General features: G+C 39.5%; 1 protein-coding gene across 1 annotated transcript in view; it reads right to left on the bottom strand.

Moving 5' to 3' along the window:
• The window catches only part of LOC142086088 (contactin-3-like), a 114270-nt gene that overhangs the window by 14796 nt on the left and 80291 nt on the right, over positions 1-19183 (bottom strand). Inside the window, exons 7-10 of the mRNA XM_075158608.1 lie at positions 16159-16295; positions 13650-13779; positions 12237-12387; positions 1094-1221 (exon numbers count right to left, since the gene is read on the bottom strand). Coding sequence (XP_075014709.1) covers positions 1094-1221; positions 12237-12387; positions 13650-13779; positions 16159-16295 — 546 coding nt within the window. The remainder of the gene's footprint in view (positions 1-1093; positions 1222-12236; positions 12388-13649; positions 13780-16158; positions 16296-19183) is intronic.

The raw sequence follows: 19183 nt of genomic DNA, 5'->3' as shown, positions 1-19183 counted from the left end.
AGTAGCAGCCACCGGGAAGATTAAGAGGTGGGAGTGAGAGAAGGAGCTAATAAAATCTGGAAACTAGAGGAAATCCACGCAGGGTTGAATGCATTGGATGTTTGGGTCCGTATGTCATATAGAACATAAATAGTGTCATTAAGAACAGCTGCTTGTTATTCCAGAATCACATTAATGGAGAAAAATTTCAAGTACTGTAAATACTGTAAAAATAAAATTTAATTCTAGAAATCCTTTGTATATAATTCTATTATTTGTATATAAAGGGACATGACTCATTTAGGAGCACAGACTGAAAATGTGAAGCTGTTAATTCCCTGAAAAAAATAATTCTGTTTGGATCTATGAGATACATAGGGTATGTAATGCAGTAGGATATTAGGTAATTCTGAGTTTGGAAAATCTTTCAGATATTCCAATCTTTAAAAAAGAACATAATGAGAAAAGACATTCTTCGGATAAACTTCACAGACTAGTGGTCCTTTTAATCCAGTATCTTAGACAGCAGCTAGTAATGGATGAGGAAGGGACAGGAACCCTTTTAACAACAATTATGCATACAATTTGCTTTTGAAAGACTGTATTTTACTGCCCATGGAGTCCCTGAACACTCCTGTAGCTGGAGTTTCTACCACATCTTTTTCTGTAAGCCAACAGCATATAGTTCCGTAGGGCTAAACAGATTTTGGACTGGAATATAAAATTACCTCAAATATTTTTTTGATTGCCATAGTTTTTTTCTCAACAACAACAAAAAAAAGCCCTGAACTTAAAAGCATAATTGCATGATTTAGTATTTAGATAAGTGAGAGAAGGGAGGAAAATGTTCAGAGCTCCCTCACATCTGAGAAATATCTTTGTCAAAGACAGAAAATCCCTCAGTCTCTTTCAACTAATAAAAGATCTATAACAAATATCCTTTTATCTTTATATATTGTTAGAGATATAACTTCTTACACTCTTTACTTTCCAGCACATTTAGTATTTTTTCAGGAAGCAAACTCAGGCTCCACATCGTTGCAGTCTTCTGTTGCACAGTCTGCAATTCAATTTACAGAACCTCACGGCTGACCCTCCGTTCCCACTCGCCTACCTGTAACTACTAAGTTTGTTGAGCCACTGGCTGATCCAAACTGGTTTGTTGCCAGGCACGTGTAGCTTCCAGCATCAACTTTGGTCACGTTGGCTATTCTTAATCCTCCGTCCTTTAATAACATGATTCTAAAAAATTATGAAGAGATTTTAAAATTTGCAGCATTGGTTTGTAGACAAAATGCTTTAATACTCACAGTTACCTCAGACATATCAAACTGCACCGATTACCAACCTGATGTTTGAAAATTTTGCAGCCATACACTGACAACATACCACAAATTTGAACCCATCCGTATATTACTCACATTTTGTGGGTAATGTTTAAGATATGTATGTGTGCATACGTATGTTTGTGTGTGTGAGAGAGAGAAATCCCACATTAACTCCATCTTTTTCAGCTGCACCAATTGAAACTAGAATAATTTTCAACTGTATTATGTTGTTTACCTCGTGCAGTCTTGCATGGTAACTTTGAAATAACTGTGTATCATTCTTATGATGATAAAATGGGTTTTTTCATAAGCAATCCACATTTTGCACTTTTCAGGGTTCATATATACAAGCCGAACACTGAAGTCAATCGCTCATTTGCACAACTGACTCTGTAAAGCAGGATTTAGCCCACGCAAGTATAAACCCAGCATGTGTTTAGAAAGCAAACCGAGACTTCACACTGTTGCAGACTTCTGTCTCAGTTTATCACCGACGCTGAGCGGGAGTGACCTGCAGACACGGCAGAGGTGCGCTTTGTGGAATGACTTTAAGGAAGGAAAATTCCCTCCACTCCGCACACGCTCCACCAGTGAGAATCATGCCTAATGGACAGACAGCATGAACAAAACAGAAAGATGCTTCTAAAAGATGTGGACAAAAGACGACTTGCGCTACTGATACGGACAGAAGAGCACCAGCACCCCAACAGCAGAGACGATGTCCTAGACACCAGCACTGGAAGGATGCAAAGGTGAGGCTAATTTGACTCCCTCTTCCCTATTTCTGGTCCTCCTATCTGTCATATCCTTAGATGCAGGACCTTCTACCAAGTCTTCCCTAAGGTAACGTGGAACATCTATGGAACTAACTGTATATAAAAATGTCCAGAATAATTAACAAAAAAGTAGACATTATTTTCCCAATATGCCTAATTCTATCTCCGATCACATCAATCCATTTCAAAGGCACCAAATGAATCACAGCGAGGCTATTCTGTTGGTTCCCTAAGCGCTTTAGCTAGAAGGTATTTTGGAAATGCCCCAAACACCCACATCTAGCTACACAGAATCAACAGAACAGCAAACAACCTTAACACTCCAGGCGAAGCTCTAACCGCATTAGCTGGGGTCTTACACAGTCGTCAGAGCAAGCATCAGCTGAGAAGGCAGCAAATGTCATGAAACTCAACATCGCTACCCTCCCTTTCTCAGAAGAGTCGTGAGGATTTTGCCTTCTCACTTGCATGTACTTCATTATTATCCTGCTTCTTCATTCAGTACAAAATTAAATACACACCCCTGCTGCTCTTTTTATTTTTAACAATTAGTACCAATGGATCTCCATCGTTTGTCCCAACTGAGATTCAGTTCTCTGTAACTAAATACATATTACAGAAAGTCCGCTATGTTAGGTGGGAATTGGGATCACTGCCATTCTTCTCAAAACTTGTCCCAAGCATGGGATAAGCAGGATGCTCACTTGAAAAAACACATTCCTTGCTCTTCTGGTATTCACGCACTCTAACTAACAGCTTAGCGTAAGCAATTCTCCTTGTGAAGCTCCACGTATGCTACGGTAGAAGATGAAGGATACTGCAAGCTTGAAACCGCAGGGCTGGCTGCAGGGCAAGCCTGTAAAGACTTTTAGGACCGAAGGCAGGCATGGCTAAGACACACCTGATGAATGCACCACCTTAGATTTAATTGCAGTGCCAAAATAAAAGTTGGCCCATAAAAGGTATATGCTTCAGTAAGCTCACCGTCATTAATTATTTATAGTGATTTATATTATAAATAATACAGTGTTACAATGTTGGGGTTTTTTTAAAGCAATTCAGCTGAATCCGTATTTCAGAGAATAATTAAGCTGGTAAATAAGGGCAGCAGAACACGACTCTAGAGTTTGATGGGTTGAGTGATCTTATCCTTCACCCTCAACTTCTCTGATCCTCCAAACCATGTTCGCTAACCGCAGACCAGCGGGAGTCTATCACGGCTCTGTAGTTACGCTGCTCCTTTCCCTTCACAGCAAGTTCACCTAATCCTCAAGGCCACACGGAGACTGCATTTTAGACGTCTGAAGGCAGGAGTCTGGATTCCTTCCACAGCTGCACTGCTCTTTACAATGAAACATACCCTAGAAATAAGCACAACTCCTCATTGTTTTTCTTAATTGTTTTGAATTGCATTTTGTATTTTCTTAAAAAAAGGTGTTGCAACACTCAATGCTGTAGCTGAGATACATTTCCTTTGGGCAAAGGTGATACAGCAATGAAATCAGCAGATGCAAATTACAAGAGATAACAAGTCACCTCATTAGAACGACAGACAAAAGCATCTTATTTGGGGGAGAAAGAGAGTTATAAATAGACAGTTTAATCGGTTTACATTTGGAAGGAACCATCTCTGAATCTGCCAAAGGATCCTGAGGTACCTAAGCCAACGTGGTGGCCTTTGAAGCATATTCGTAAGGAGGATGTGCTTCATCAGTGTCAGCACAGCTCGCCTCCCTGAGGCTTATTAACTTGTTTTGGAAAATTTGTAAGTAATGTTTGGCTGCACTTTATATTAGATGGAACATTCATGATTAATTAAATCTTACCATATGGTTTATAGGTATTTAAAATATGTTAAAGACATGATTAATACATTTCATAGGTAATTATAACGACATCAATAAAAGGTGTTAAAATATATCAATTATGGTTTCAAGCAAGCTATTGAGTTGTTGGACTTTTTAGCTACCTGTATGTTTTGCAAAGGCTTGTATTGCATCATCTACTTTGAGGCAGTTTCCAGTAGAAAAAATGCAAAACCAAATAAAAAATCAACAGCGTTAACAAAGCCCTAGATCAAACAAAGGAAAAAACAGGATTGGGGTATAAACCAGAAAATGTCTATTGTTTAATTAAAACGAATCACATTTAGAGTGCCCTGAGCTACCGCAAGTCTAAAATAATTAGGCAATAGGCTTATTAAAACCAAGATATAATTAAGAATCAAGTTTTTTTTCAGAATAAAAAAAAAAAAAAAACCACAACAAATCAGTTGTAGAAAAAAATTATTGTCAAAATAAAATCTTTACTGGTAAATTAAAAAGAGAAACACTTTACTTTTTCAATTACAAAACAGTAATGAACAGCCTATGAAAATGCTAAACCCAGAAATAGCTCTACCCCTCCTGCTGAAACACTAGACAAACTGAAGCTTTTAGTGTACTTAAAATTATTAGATATTCACACACTGTGATAAAACAAATGTACTATGCTGGCCCACTGCCAGGAAGCGATCTAGATCTCCAACGCAAAAAAACCCACATCCTCTGGCGTTCCCTGTATCTACAAGCATTTTTCCAGTTCATTTTGCTGAAGGCCAGCAATTTCCAAAGTGAATTCCATTTTCAACAACCTGCACACTTCTGATGCTCTGGCAAATGGCAGAAACGAGATAATGGGTGGAATAATGCTTTGGCACACAGAATCATAAAGGTTGGAAAAGACCTCTAAGATCATCGAGTCCAACCGTCAACCCAACACCACCATGCCCACTACACCATGTCCCTAAGCACCACATCTACACGTCTTTTAAATACCCCCAGGGATGGTGACTCCACCCCTGCCCTGGGCAGCCTGTTCCAAGGCCTGACCACTCTTTCATAAAGAAATTTCTCCTGATGTCCAGTCTAAACCTCCCTTGGCGCAACTTGAGGCCATTTCCCCTCGTCCTATCGCTGTTACTTGGGAGAAGAGACCGACCCCCACCTCACTACAACCTCCTTTCAGGTAGTTGTAGAGTGCGACGAGGTCTCCCCTCAGCCTCCTCTTCTCCAGGCTAAACACCCCCAGTTCCCTCAGCCGCTCCTCATCAGACTTGTGCTCCAGGCCCTTCCCCAGCTTCGTTGCCCTCCTCTGGACACGCTCCAGCACCCCCATGTCCTTCTTATAGTGAGGGGCCCAAAACTGAACACAGGATTCGAGGTGCATACCCATTTGCACAACTGGAGACTGATTTAGGACCTGTTTGGTCATCATATCAAAACATCATTGACAAAATCATCATGTCTCGCTAACTCTTGAGCAAAATTGTGGGAAATTAATCTTTGAGAAGATTCTTTTTTTCCCAATAGTCAAAGGGATGGCATAAAAAACCCCCAATTAAACAACCTAGAACAGCCAAATGTCTTAACTCATGCCCATGCTCTTCGACTGAACTCAACAGAATGGGGAGAGGGATTAACCAACTTCAGGACTTCAGAGGCCCTAACTTGACGGGCCCATGTTGGTAAAACTATGAGAGTCCTCCCGTCCCACCCAAACTAGGAGCATGTATTTGGCATTACAGATCTTCCAGACAGCCGAGGGACTTCAGTGGGGTTACAGCCTCCATCCATTCTCCCCCGTCTGTCAGGTTTTATACAGGACATTATAATTTATTATTAGTTATCATAGTCATAACTGACCATGGAGAAACCCAACTGTGAAATGAGCGCATGTACTTCTCATACTGATAAAAACTATTGTTACAGACTGCACCAAAATTTAATTTTCAAATACTGAAACAAGTATCATCTGGGACTAGAGGGCAAGTGGTGCTCCAGGGCGCTAGTCTGAGATCTGTCAACTGCAGTATCTGTAGTGTAGGAGTATTCAAGCTGTTCTGCATCCACTGTCCCCATGCCTACTGGCCCAGAGAACTGCGACAGCACTATCTAGGTTTGCATGGTTTTACCTTACTGACCAAAATCCTGTTAAATTGGAATGTTGGTGCAGTACAACCATATACATGTGACTAAGGGCCAGAATATGCTTCAGGATTCAAGACCACAAGGCTGCCACCTGAAATTTAGTGTCATTAATGAAACTGTTAATGAATGCAAATTTGCTTATCTTCCTGTGACAATACTTTATTACTAAAATAACAGACATAATCAAACTAAGTAATCACTGCCTTTTTTGACAGATTATTCAGCAGAAAAGCCAACTATTTTAGATCCTTATTGATATGATAATAAACATGAACATACTTCTTTCCCATTCATAACACTTCAGTACAAAGGAGCAATGGAAAAGTGGGTCAAAACTGCCTTTTTATATATCAATCAAATTCCAACTAAATTAAACCAGATTAATTAAAAGAAAGTCAGCAAAAAAAAAGCTCCTATTGCAGTACTGGTAAGTAAATGCATTACTTTCCACATCACAGCATTTCAAACTGTAACACAAAATGAAATAAAAATACTTAATTCAAACCGTAGGGAAGATAAAACCAGTAACTGATACTTCTAAGAATCATGCAACATTTTATCAGGAATTATTTCTCCTCTTTTCTTTCCCCCTTAATTTGACATCACTTCGCCACAGCTAAAGATGCTGAAACTGGAGATTTTAAAGAGAATTGCACTGGAATGTCTTTTAGTGAAGTTAAAGTTTGCAGCATCTTTTTGTCTTTTTCTAGTCTTGGTAAATCTAGAAACATCTAGGAATAAAGGTGGATTTGTTTACAGGTGAAACACCGCTCCACATGATCTCAAAATCCCTTCTATTAATCTGTTTCCAGTCAGGTATTTGAGCCAGGAGCACAGGACCCACTACAGCCAACATGCAGCAACTGTCCAGTACTATATATCAATTAAAAATTATATACATACATACAACATTTAAAGAAATCTTTAAAGGGGTTATCTAGGTTGCAGCATATTTTGGTATGTCTTCTGTTTGTGATGAGTTAAACTAGCATCAAGTGTATTTAACCTTGGTTAAACACCTAATCCTCCTTTTTTGGAGGATAAAAGAAAAATAAAAGCATATCCATCTGGAGGTGGAGGTGTCTCAGGCCAGCTTTCCAACACAGAAGGTGGTACATGAAGGCAACTACAGTTTGCATCCTCTGCTCTCTCTGCCTGGAGACACTGGGGGCTATGGCCCGCTATCAGCAGAAGCTGTTCCAGATTAATTTGGAATAAACAAAACCTAGTTGTGGCTTAATGACTGCAGATAAAATATACTTTAGAGAAATTTTTTAAAGGCCTTATAGTATGAGGTGGTTGGTAAGGAACAGCCTGATAAGTATAAGCTGCTCCCAGTGTGGTGGTACACACCATAACCATAATATGGAGCACCAGATAATCAGGTACCCTCAGTACCTGATCTGGCAATCATTAAAGACAAGTGAATTCTTGCTAATTCTTGATTATTATGCTCATTACATCACCCAAAATTATTTATTTCAAAGGTCCAAAACTGCATTCTGGTGGGAAGCATATTTTCCTTCAATACCCAATTAATTTAATTCCCATTTTCTGTCTTTCCTTCTGCATGTTCTACAGTGACCCTTATGCTTTCACTTCTGTGTGCCACTGCTCTTTACTGTCTAGCTCTCTTTATTCAAGATATTCTAAAAAAAAAAAAATCACATATTTTGCAAAACTAACAAGAAGTACGATTGTATTCTTCAACGTTGAGCGGTTTCTCAGTCCAGAGCTCATGAATCCGTTTTGAATTATATTTTCTTCCCTCCACAAGACATATCATATTCAGCTCATTTAATTAAAATTTACTGAGTCATTATCCAAATCTTCTACATACTGAAAATGCAGCACCATTTAAAAATAAATTAAGAATACAGGCAACAGTGCCATCAAAATGAAAATCTTTCAGGCTTTACTAAAGTAATGTGGTCAGTACCTCCAGAAAAACGTAAGTTCTCTTATGCCAGAATAATATGAATACATTGAAGTAATGGAGTATTTGTGCTTCATTTTTATTATTCAAATGGGAATTTTCTTAAAACATATCGATTCTATCCATGTTGCTGCATCTTATGTGACATTTTCACTTTTACAGCTGACATTTAGGACTAGTTCTACCCTCATGCTAAGCCATGTTTGGCCTCTAAGCCTTCCAGAAAGCCTTCCCAGTTTAGGTACAGTCCAAACCAGCATGGTCTAACCATGGTATCTATACCAGAGTGCTGGTGGAGCGTGCTGGCACATCCTCAGAAGAGGACACGCTCCAACATTTGTGTACGTTCACATGAAAAACAAAACATTACACTGTCCCCGTTCCCTACCAACGCTGAGCAACTCCACTGTATCACAAGCAGACCTACCAAAATCAACAAGAATATGGTTTTAACTACTCAAGGGCAAATAGATTTGGGAAACTATACAGGTATTTATCCATGTGCGATATACTGCAAGAGCTGTTCCCTTGCAAGAACTGACTTACGGAGACAAAATAACTGGCTGCACTCTTTGAAGACTCCGATTTCTCTCTAGTTCTTTACAAGCAAATGGCAATTGTAAGGGAGGGGAACGTCAGTCTCCATCTCACACTCAATTTCTGTCTGTCTCTCCTAAGGAGCGCTCTGTGAGCCTGAACCCTACCGCAGGTCTGAGCTCCAAATGTAATTAAGCTCATTCTGCCTCCCCTACCTCTCCTGGGTAAAGAGCGTGCTGGACCTCTGTGGCCAGCATTACCCTCTTTGGGAACTCATTCCTCCCTTTTTCTGCAATTAAAAAAGACACCCCTCCCAACAGACTTCTCCATTAGAAATGTAGTTAATGGCTGAAAAATGTACTGCTAATTGGAAACACATTCCTGAATTGCAAGAATTGTAGAACTGCAAGAAAATCATGAATTGCAATTATTCATAGCAGACAGTAATGAACTCCAGTGCTTTCTGCAAAGAATCGCATTTCTGCTTTTTCTCTGAAGGCAAGTGTACTTATTTAGATTAATTCAGGATTATTGGCTTGTTATTATGTTTCCTCTGTAAGCTATTTACGGTGTGCTGTCAAAAATATAGTAGGAGATACTTTGGGCCACATTTTGGAAATACCTGCACTTTGCAGAACCGAAAGCCATAACTGATGTTCACAAATCTAAGCAGGCAGCATCATGTATGACCAACAGATTTTCAGAAACTGAACATACTTTCTTTAGCCTGTTACCATCACCACAAATGAAACTGGTGGGTACGGCTTTTGAAGGGCAATCCAAAGCAACCGTTACGAGCAGACAGCTCACAAAGCAAGGCAGAAGTGGTGGCTGGAATGCTCTGCTCTGGGACACGTGTGGAGCCCTGCAAGGTCCAGGCATGCCTGGCAGCTTTGAGTACCATGAATCAAACCTACGCAGGTTATCTGAAGGCTGCTGACAGGCAGCTCCAAGAAGAGACGGGCAGGAATGGGAAGGATACCATTCTTCCTGCCTGCCTTTTTGTGGAAATGGTATGGGGACAAAAACTAGGAATTTTCCTAAATGGAGAATATGAAGTGCTATACACCTATGTACATGCTTTACAAAAGTGACCATAAAAATAAGAACAAGTGAGAATCACCAAAAAGCAACAGTTTCACATGAGTTTTAGAGATTGTTGTGGCCCTGTGTTACAGACTTACTTGTCAACGTGGTACTACGTCATTACAAGACGATGGGAGGTTTCACATAGAAAGAAAAACCAAATAGTGTTACTCTGAATGAGATTTTGCTTGCTTGCTTGCAGGCATGCAGCCCGCTAGCGAGTCTGTGGTACCGCGTCAAGCTCTGTAATGAGAGATGCCTAATCTTCTGCCAAATTGCCACATTTGACAACACTTCACACTTGAACACATGAAAACTACTGTGGTCCCTGTGGAGAAAGAGCCAGAGCTGCACAGATCAAGATGCCAGCAAGTGTTCAAACCTTTTGGGTACAAGGAGAGAGCTCTAGCCTTACAATGGAGCAAATAATGCTCTCAATTGCAGCCTCTAGAAGTTTTTGACTTATCTGGTAGCACATTCTGCATTTAGAAATTTCAAAACAAAACCACGACGCGGTGTTTTACAGGAATAGGACCAGAAGAATTTCACCTGGTTCAGAAATAGCTTCCCGATGATCGGCTAAGCTTTGTAAAACTTAACACAAAGACCTAGAGGAGCAGGGGTATATTCATGAAATCACAACATGCTGGCATAGTGATCCTCCTTCAAAAATAAAACGTTCAGCTTCCTCAGTCTCACGTCTGGACTTTTGGACACGTCCGTGATACCCGTGTCCCTGAATTACCCTGCTAAGAACGGGGTGATACCAGGGCGCTGCAGGAGCAACACTCGCAGCCACCCTGTCCTCACTGCTCCCAGGCAAACCCCCTGACTTTCTGCGGCTGTTGCTGTGACCACAGTCTGTATCTAACTCATACTCCAGCAACTAGCTGCAGAAAGGCTGACCTCGGGGCAGACTGAGCGCCCAAACAGTTCTTCTGCTCCTCAGAGTTTTTGCAGCCTGTACTGAGTGCTGAAGTGCTGCAGCTGGAATGTCCTAAGTACCAAACTGCCTAGTTTCATGCTAAATCAGATATTTAACTATCTTAATTACACCCTTCAACCAAGTTTTTTTTTTTTCCTGTGCCAGTTCAGGACAGGAAGCTCCCAGACTATGCAAATATTGAAATGTAAAACAGAAAGCTTGAAAAGGCGGTAATCCCTAACATTGGTGAGATGCAAAGCAAATGGCTGCTCCAGCGTGCAGAGATGTACGCTTCTGTATAGTTTGATTTAGTAGACTTGTGCCATTTTATTTTATGCCTAATTCAATAATGCTTTAATGGTTATTGCTGGAAAAAATGTTTACATGTTGTTGGAAGTCAACAGCTGAGGATATACGTGAATCACAAACTCTCCACTGAGAATCACTAACACCAAAACACATCCACTATCATATAAACACTAAAGAAATGGCAACATACGTCATCATTGGTAGATAAAGTTCATGGTTGCTTGAAAAGAACCTGAAAGTGTATTTTCTTTTCCTGTTTTCATCTGAACAACATGCACATGAAATTAAGTCTATGTATGAACAAGTACGTTCATAATGAGTATGCATCTCATTTTCTTTCACACACCTCTTAGTTCTTCCGAAGCCATACAATCTTAGGCTTTTCAATGGCTGAACTGACTAGAGATCCATTACTCACGCTTCTAGATATTTTCATCACCCATCTGTCATCTACCTCTACTACATTTTTCTGAGTGAAGATGACCAGCACTTAACACAATATCCAAGGGAATGAATTTTTATAATGGCATAACAAAATTTTAAAAGTTATTTTCTGTTCTGTCCCATATGTATCACCGCTCTATTATTTAACTGATAATGCATACCAAGCAAATGTTTACACCCCCTTGTGCACGGTGATGCTTGTATCACTTTCCTAGGTGTTCCCAGTTAATTTACAACTCTTGGATACAAGTGGTTTTACTGTTTTACTTTTTCTTTCCAAGGTGTATTACACATTTGCCAATATTGATTTTCATCTGTCACCATTCAGCTCAAGTGTTTGAGTTTATGACGTCCGTCTTGCAATCACCTGGAAAACCTTGCATAATTCTTTTTTTTTTTTTGTGTGTGTGTGTGTGTGTGACACCTACAATTTTGAGCCACCTTTGTAATAACTTTTCCCGTATAAACAAACACAGTACTAGAATGGTAAAAATCAAAATATTAGAACAGTAGGAGTGCTATTCTGGACCTACCAATTACTAACTTCTGCCAACTGGAATTTTTTTTTTAAATCGCCTTTTTTTTTCTCTCAGCCACATTATCACCATGGCTGCCTCCCTGCCAGCATTTTCAGAGTATTTTGTTGAAGGCTTTAAGTACTGTTTTATAAGCTTTGTATTTCCAGTTTTCTATCAGTACCTGGTTCTCTCTAAATCAGCCCAACCTCTACATTGAACTGAAAATAAAATCTGGCCCTTGACCTTGAAGAAAGCATTATGCATGTACTCTCAGTGCTTAGGTACAATAACAACTAAAAACCAACCAAATAACGTCCCCAGCGAGACAGACTTCAGAGAGCCTTTATAACTATTTGGATCTACAGATGACACTATTACATAAAAAAATATTTTGTAAGATTAAAACAAATAAACCAATATAACTTGATACCTTTCATTTTCGTGTAGCTGCTCACCTCCCTTCTTCCAGGAGCATTTGGCCTTAGGGGAAGCTTTGGGTTTGCACTCAAAAGTAACTGTACTGCCTATTTGAACCTGGACCAGTTTCTTCATTGGATTCTTGGAAAAATCTGGAGCAGAAGCTAAAACAGAAGGGATAGTAACAGTGAAATAAAGCACCTTTAATTATATTAATGATACTACTATTTAGCACTTACATGACACTTCTCAGCTTCCAAACATAATCAAAAACATGAATTAGTTAATTCAACCAGATCTTCTATTGGACAATTATGCATTTCTCCTCCTTATACTGGTACAAAAGTAAAGGTCTCAGTTGTGCAGAGTACGTCACCTAACGAAGCATGCACAGAAGATCACGCCGACTTCATCCGAGCTGAAGTTCACCGAGAATTAAAATCAGTGAGTGTTAAGCACATGCCTAACTTTATGCTTTGCTGAATGCGAGCGTACATGACTTGTCTAAGTCCAGGGAGGGCACTCAACACCAGCAGTTTCATTAAAACTCAAGGTACTGCTTGGCTTCTAGTTTTGTGTGAGAATGCATGTCAGATCAGATATGTTAGATGACAGAGAATTACAGCACAGTTCATGCTTAATGGGTATAGTTTGCGTTAACTAACAGTTAAGAAAAGGCACATGGCTTCTACCTATACTAACAATGAACTTCGAAAGGAAATTCAGTATTTTAGGAGACCAAGGCTGCAGGAGCAGTCTGCCGACTGACTGCAATCTTAACAACAGAAAGGAAATAACTCATGTCCCCAAAAGACACTGCTCTTACAGGCTTAGTTTTGAAATAGGTCTACGCTGGAGGTAGGAATCACACAAGCCCATGAGTGCGTAAGGCAGTCACAAGCTCAGCGTTTCCCTCAAACAGACAGTTGTCACTATTTTAGACTCAAGCACACACCGTTTGAATGACTGACTGACAATCCCTTGTCCCCTCGATCGAGAAAGGCTGCAGACAAGAGCAGCCTATTGCTTTTAAATGACACGGCTCCCCTGGGAGCGCCGGAGCCGCGGTGCAGAAGGCGAGTGCAGCTGACTGGTGTGCTGAGCCAGGGCTGCCTCCAGACCACGTGAGCAGTTTTAATCTTCAGGCCTGTGTCCAAGCCCCCATCTCTGCTCTCCCCCTAATGAATAATTTAGCTGTGTTCTGTTTTAAAGCAGTGAATGATTGGACTGCAAATCCTCTGGAAGCAGATGAGTCAACTCCTCGGCACTGCAGATAAAAAGATATTAGGTCGACAAAAATGTTTGTTTCAGTGACAGCATGAGTGAGTTAAATTTGAGATCACGACGAGGTGAAATACGAGGCGAGTGGAGGGTGTGTGGAGAGGGAGAATGAGGTTTGTATTTTCGTGAAAAAGGAAAATCTTACCTAGAACCCTGAGCTCTGCACTCGAATAGATGACACCATGTTTATTTTCAGCTATGCATTGGTATCTGCCAGAATCTGTCAGATTTAGATTTGATATTGTAAGTGCACCATTTTCAATTTGGATCCTTCCCTGAATATTAAGAAAAATATCTTTATTGATGATATATTTCCTGTGAAAAATTTAAAACAAGTAAGAAATATAAATAGGACAGCATAAATACAATAAATGGGGTAAATGTAACAGCATAATCATGAGAACAGTTCTCAAATAAGCGACGTGACCGCATCATGGTATGGCAACAGTCATCAAATAGAGAGACTTGGCAACACAGTGTATGAAATCAATTCTTCAAACTTGCTCAGTTTCACAGAGGTTTTGCAATCTCAAATACCCTCATATTTCCCCAGAAATATGGACAAAATCATACTACCCTCCTCACGACAGACCAGAGTATCCAAACTATACAGATGGCACTGGCATTTCATATTATTTAGAGATTTCACACATGCCATTTGCTAATGAGCTCTCCGTAATACTATGCAGAAAAAATTCCAACAGTCATTAAACAGAAGACGCATATTTAAGTCCCTTAGAGTCGACAAAGCTACTGAGGTATAGGGATCTTCTCACCTTGCTTATTCTTGGAAACCTATATGAATTATGATAAGAAGTAACTAATTTGAGGATGGAGTGGTGGGAACTGGTGAGAAAAGGAACCAGTGACAAAGACAAAACCAAAGGCTCCTTTTGGGAAAACCAGAGAAACAATAACGAATAAAAGAACAAACTATTTGCTCAAAAACATTTTCTGAATTTTTTTTTTTTTTGATCTGGACGTGGCTCACCAGGCCTAATGCAATGGTGGTCACTCTCTGCCTTTTCTTAAGGGCATGTACTTACAGTTGGCCCCACTGCAGGGTGACTCCGGCTGTCTATGGGCAGCCAGGACAGCTCAGCTCAGCTCCTTGTCCCCTCCATCGAGAAAGGCTGCAGACAAGAGCAGCCTATTGCTTTTAAATGACACGTCTCCCAGTTCAATGCAAGGTGCTCAGCCAGTTAGAGAAAGGACAAAAGCAGAAGCAGTCCCAAAGAGCAACAAGCCTGAGTCTCCATGTCTTGATCCTCTCTCTAGCATTCCCAGCTGCTCTTCTTACTCTTCCTAACAAAAGATTTGTTTCTGGAGAAGGGAAGCAGGAGATCTTTGTAGAGGAGACCCAGCATGAAGAAAGATCATTGCAGTAAAGGAGCTGAAGACAACTGATCACGATACAGAGAGAACTCCTCTTCTGATGTCTCCTCAGCGCTGGCTTTCAAAGAATTAGTCCTATAGTTTACAGTCCTTAAATATTTCCAGAGTAAGTCATGCTTATGCCCTGACACCATGCCAAAAGGTGGGACACCAATGCTCAAAAGCGGAGAAATGGGAAGATTGAATGAGAGAAGGTATTTTTGTACTTACCGAGGTAAAAAAGTGCATTACCTTAGTGATATTGTGTGATATGGTAACAATGCTCTTAAATCACTGAGATGACATTTTGTACTCCCTCACTTAACTGGTCCACAAACGCTACCATTCCTTTTAGTGAGCATGTAACTATAGCACTCTGAATGGTGAGAAATGTTTTTCAGTGCTTAGATCATTTTTCATCGCCATCCACTGACTTCACTTGAGCAGTCGCTCTTTCTTAGAATCATAGAACAGTTTGGGTTAGAAGGGACCTTTAAAGGTCACCTAGTCCAAACCCCCTGCTTCTTCAACTGTGGGTGCCAACGTTGAGCACAACTCATTGGCCAAGGGCAAAATGCCTTCCTGCGATGGGATAGTGCCCATAGTTTATATTCCCGATTACCTGAACCGGGCAGTTTTCTCAGTGAGGCAGTGAGAATTAAAATCAATATGGGTATCAGACGCTTTTCCGTGTTTCTGATCTGGGAGACCAAGTATCTCACCTTCTAAGTACAAACTCTTTTCCTTGTCACCAAATCCATTACTTTCCATTAATTTCCTTTAACAATTGTATTAAAGCAAATACCTATGTTACATTACTGTTTATATTTCATTCTTTGCATCAAGTAATAGTAACCTATGAATTTTTAGGACTTTAGTCTTTTTTCGTCAAGAAGTTTGTATATGTTTTCTTATCACCTTTAATGAAAAGCCAATAGCAAGTATAACAAAATCATGTAAGTTCTCTATCCCTCATTTATGGTTCTTAATGTATAACTTTAATTAAACTTCCTTCTCCAGTCTTTCCTTACATACTTATTTCTATGGTTCTATCATTGCTTTTAAATCTTTTAGTTGGGTATCTTTGTACAACATAATTTGTCTTTGTGTTTCTGGTATTGCAGCTTTTGAAGCTTCCATCTGGATGCTCTTGACAAACATATGAAAACCAGTATCAAATATTTCTCTTGTCTAATTACACAGACTTTTGTGAATTCTCATACTTACACGAAGTATTGTTAATTTTACATAGCATCATGTTTTTCAATACAGAATGTTACCTCTATTGACAGTTGGTCTCCATTCTTCAGCCACCTATACGATGGTTTGGGCTTCCCACTTGCTCTGCAATCCCAGTATAAGGTGTCCTCTACAGCAACTTCAGTATCTTTTATCGTCTGGATCCAGTGAGGTTTTGCTGCAGATGAAATACACATCAACAACAAAGACCCTAACAAGTTATTGTTCCATATGAGAATCAAAGGGTTAATTTGCACGGCACTCATCAGTTTTCTGCGTGGACTGGTTTGTACCACCAGAGATTCTCACTGGTTCTGCTTCAAGTCACCTAATGAATGAAATTACCCACTCTTCCTTTTATACATTTTTATTACAAGCAGTAAACCGAAAGAAATTGAGATTACAGATCACTAAAGCTGAACTAGTGAAACCAATATTAAAATCACTAATGATTAAAGAACACAACTTTGAAATTGAGGTAAATGTAAGATAAAGAAATTAGTGGTAATACTGGAAGTAAATAATCGATGTAGCTAAATCATGAAATTAATACAAGAGAATCCTTTAAGTCCTAAAAAAAATGTAATGGTATGTCAGCCTTAGTTCTAAATACCATTTGAATTGTTTCCTAATGCTAGTCAGTACTTAACTGGATGAATACACAGATATATGAGACTGTTTATAAAAGCATTAGTCTTAGCACAGCATTTGGGTGATGCAAACCAGAATATGGCCTTAAGAAGGTCCACAAAAATCACTAATTTTTGAACCAAATTTTGATGTATTAATATCATACATCCTTCAGTATTACCTAAAATACAGTTAAAACTGTAAAGATAGAGTTTAAAACATCTCTTACAGCTTTCATAGGGTAAAAAAAAAAAGCCCACTTGCCAAATAAACATCACTGCATGAGAGACAACAGTAGTTTATTCCTTTAGTGCTACTTCACACAACAGCACAACACTGTTTTATAGCTAATTTGTGTGAATTTTCTTTGAATTTATTCAATTTACTAGGAAGTTTATAATCTCAATATATACTATTTCTCCGAGAAAAGATAAATTCTGGACATTGCATATGGAGAAAACAGGTAAAAAGTAGGATGAAACTTGGTTGCAAATATATAGCTAAGGGCAAAAGAATTTTCTGGAGTCAATTTGATTACCTTAAAGATTTTCCTAAATTGATAATTTAGGAAACTCTCCTAACACTCTCGTATCAAAACAACTGGGAAAAAAAAAGTCCCTGGTGATACAGGAAAATATTACTATTTAACAGATGAGTTTTGGAAGCACAGAAGGTCAGATTAATTCCCGTTGAACTTCCTACCGCAATGGAGTTACACCAGCAATTAATTCAGACCAGGGAAATTAATGACTCGCCTATGGCCACAAGGGAAGTCTGCAGCACAGCTGACAGCTGAACCTGTTCCATTGCCATAGGCACAAGACCAGCAGACCAACGTTTGGTGAGGGTTGGTATTCGTTTCATTAAAGAAGAAGATTCATTCTTTTCTAGCACGCAAATTTTCTCTCCATCATATATTCTGCAATACAGCGATAAGATCTCAACATGATCATGTAAGTACCATACTTTCATGATAACATCGATTAATACTATTTATGACTTATGTATACATACATAGGATTAACTCCTCACAGAAGAAATTGCTAAAATGTACTCATTGAGATATTAACTTAGGAGGTTTTGGAATTCAACCAATATTTGCTGATGGTGAAACCTTCTGTTATTTCTTTTGTTCTGCACGTCCCTTACACCCATGAGGGTTAGTGCCTTTCACTGATTTGGGCATGATAGATTTTTTGCACTCTCTTTATCAAGTTCAGCTGTAAAAGACAGGATAACCTGATCTTTGTGTCAGACAAATGTGCCATCTTACTGATACTAATTTTGGTTAAATCTTGAAAGTTAATGTTACAACACTACAGTTCAAGAAAGAGCCATTGCTTTATCTCACATTGTCATTTGGCGTATTTGCCCCACATGCGTCAAGGGGATGAAAGCTCAGGACTCCATGTCAGCGTCCTTCCTGCACTTTGCATACCTAAATATTTATGCAACAAGCAACAGTGCTTGAATTATTGATGGATCCATATATGCGCAATATTTCACATCTGCTGTACATCTCCACTTGAAAGTAAGTTAAATATAGTCTATTTTCAAGTTCAAGATCTTGAATTCAATTCCATTAGTAAGAAAAACATTGTCTACACCGTAAGTCTTCATTTTAGGACTCTTCATGTCAGACAGTCTCCATAGGATGGCTTCCCAAGTCTCCACAGTAGATATGATAAACTGGGTTGTTTTGGAAAGCGTGGGAGCAAGACAACCACTCAAAACAGAAACGAACAGAACAGAGCTTCCTAAGCCACAATGTGAGAAATTTATGGTGCTTGTTCATTCGCAAGAGAGTGTTGATGTAAACTTTAGTGATTTTCTTGAGGAAGGCTCTTTTTCTTTTCAAATTACTGATGCGGGAATTCAGCAGAAATACCCTTTTCAATCTGCCACATCTCAGTGTCTTTAAAAAAGGGTGTAAAAGTATTAGAAACTCTTTGAAAAAGAACAATTCAACTAACGAGTTCAAAACTGAAAAGGCAGCTAACAGGGGCAATTCCAGCTGGGAATATTCCACTGAATACTCTGAATCTTGGCCAAGGTAAAGATGTCCACATTGCAGCAGCTGAGAAAAGTGCAGACAGAAGGTCACGAATCAACAGATCTACATACCCTCTCAAAAGAGAAGCGTGACTTTCTGAGCCCAGCACTGCCCTTTTTATTGAGCTCCGCCTGACTGTACCTAAATGATTCTAAATATACAGCTTTATTCCTCTTGAGGTCTAGCCACCGTTAGGCAAATGTTACCTGCTTAGAACATCTGGTTCCACCACCACTGCCACATCTGTGTTCCTGAAGGAAGCCTATTGACTTGGTAACAAAGCCTCATTCTCTTGTGGAGCTACTGCATTGGCTTGGTGTATAGCTTAGCTCTTCCTGGGGAGACACCACTCCTTCCTCCTTAAGCAAGGAACAGGCAAGCAG

The sequence above is a fragment of the Calonectris borealis genome, chromosome 10 (genome assembly GCF_964195595.1).
Source record: "Calonectris borealis chromosome 10, bCalBor7.hap1.2, whole genome shotgun sequence".
Classification (NCBI taxonomy): domain Eukaryota; kingdom Metazoa; phylum Chordata; class Aves; order Procellariiformes; family Procellariidae; genus Calonectris; species Calonectris borealis.
Note: the sequence above shows the minus strand (reverse complement) of the source record. Positions and strands in the feature narration are given on the sequence as shown.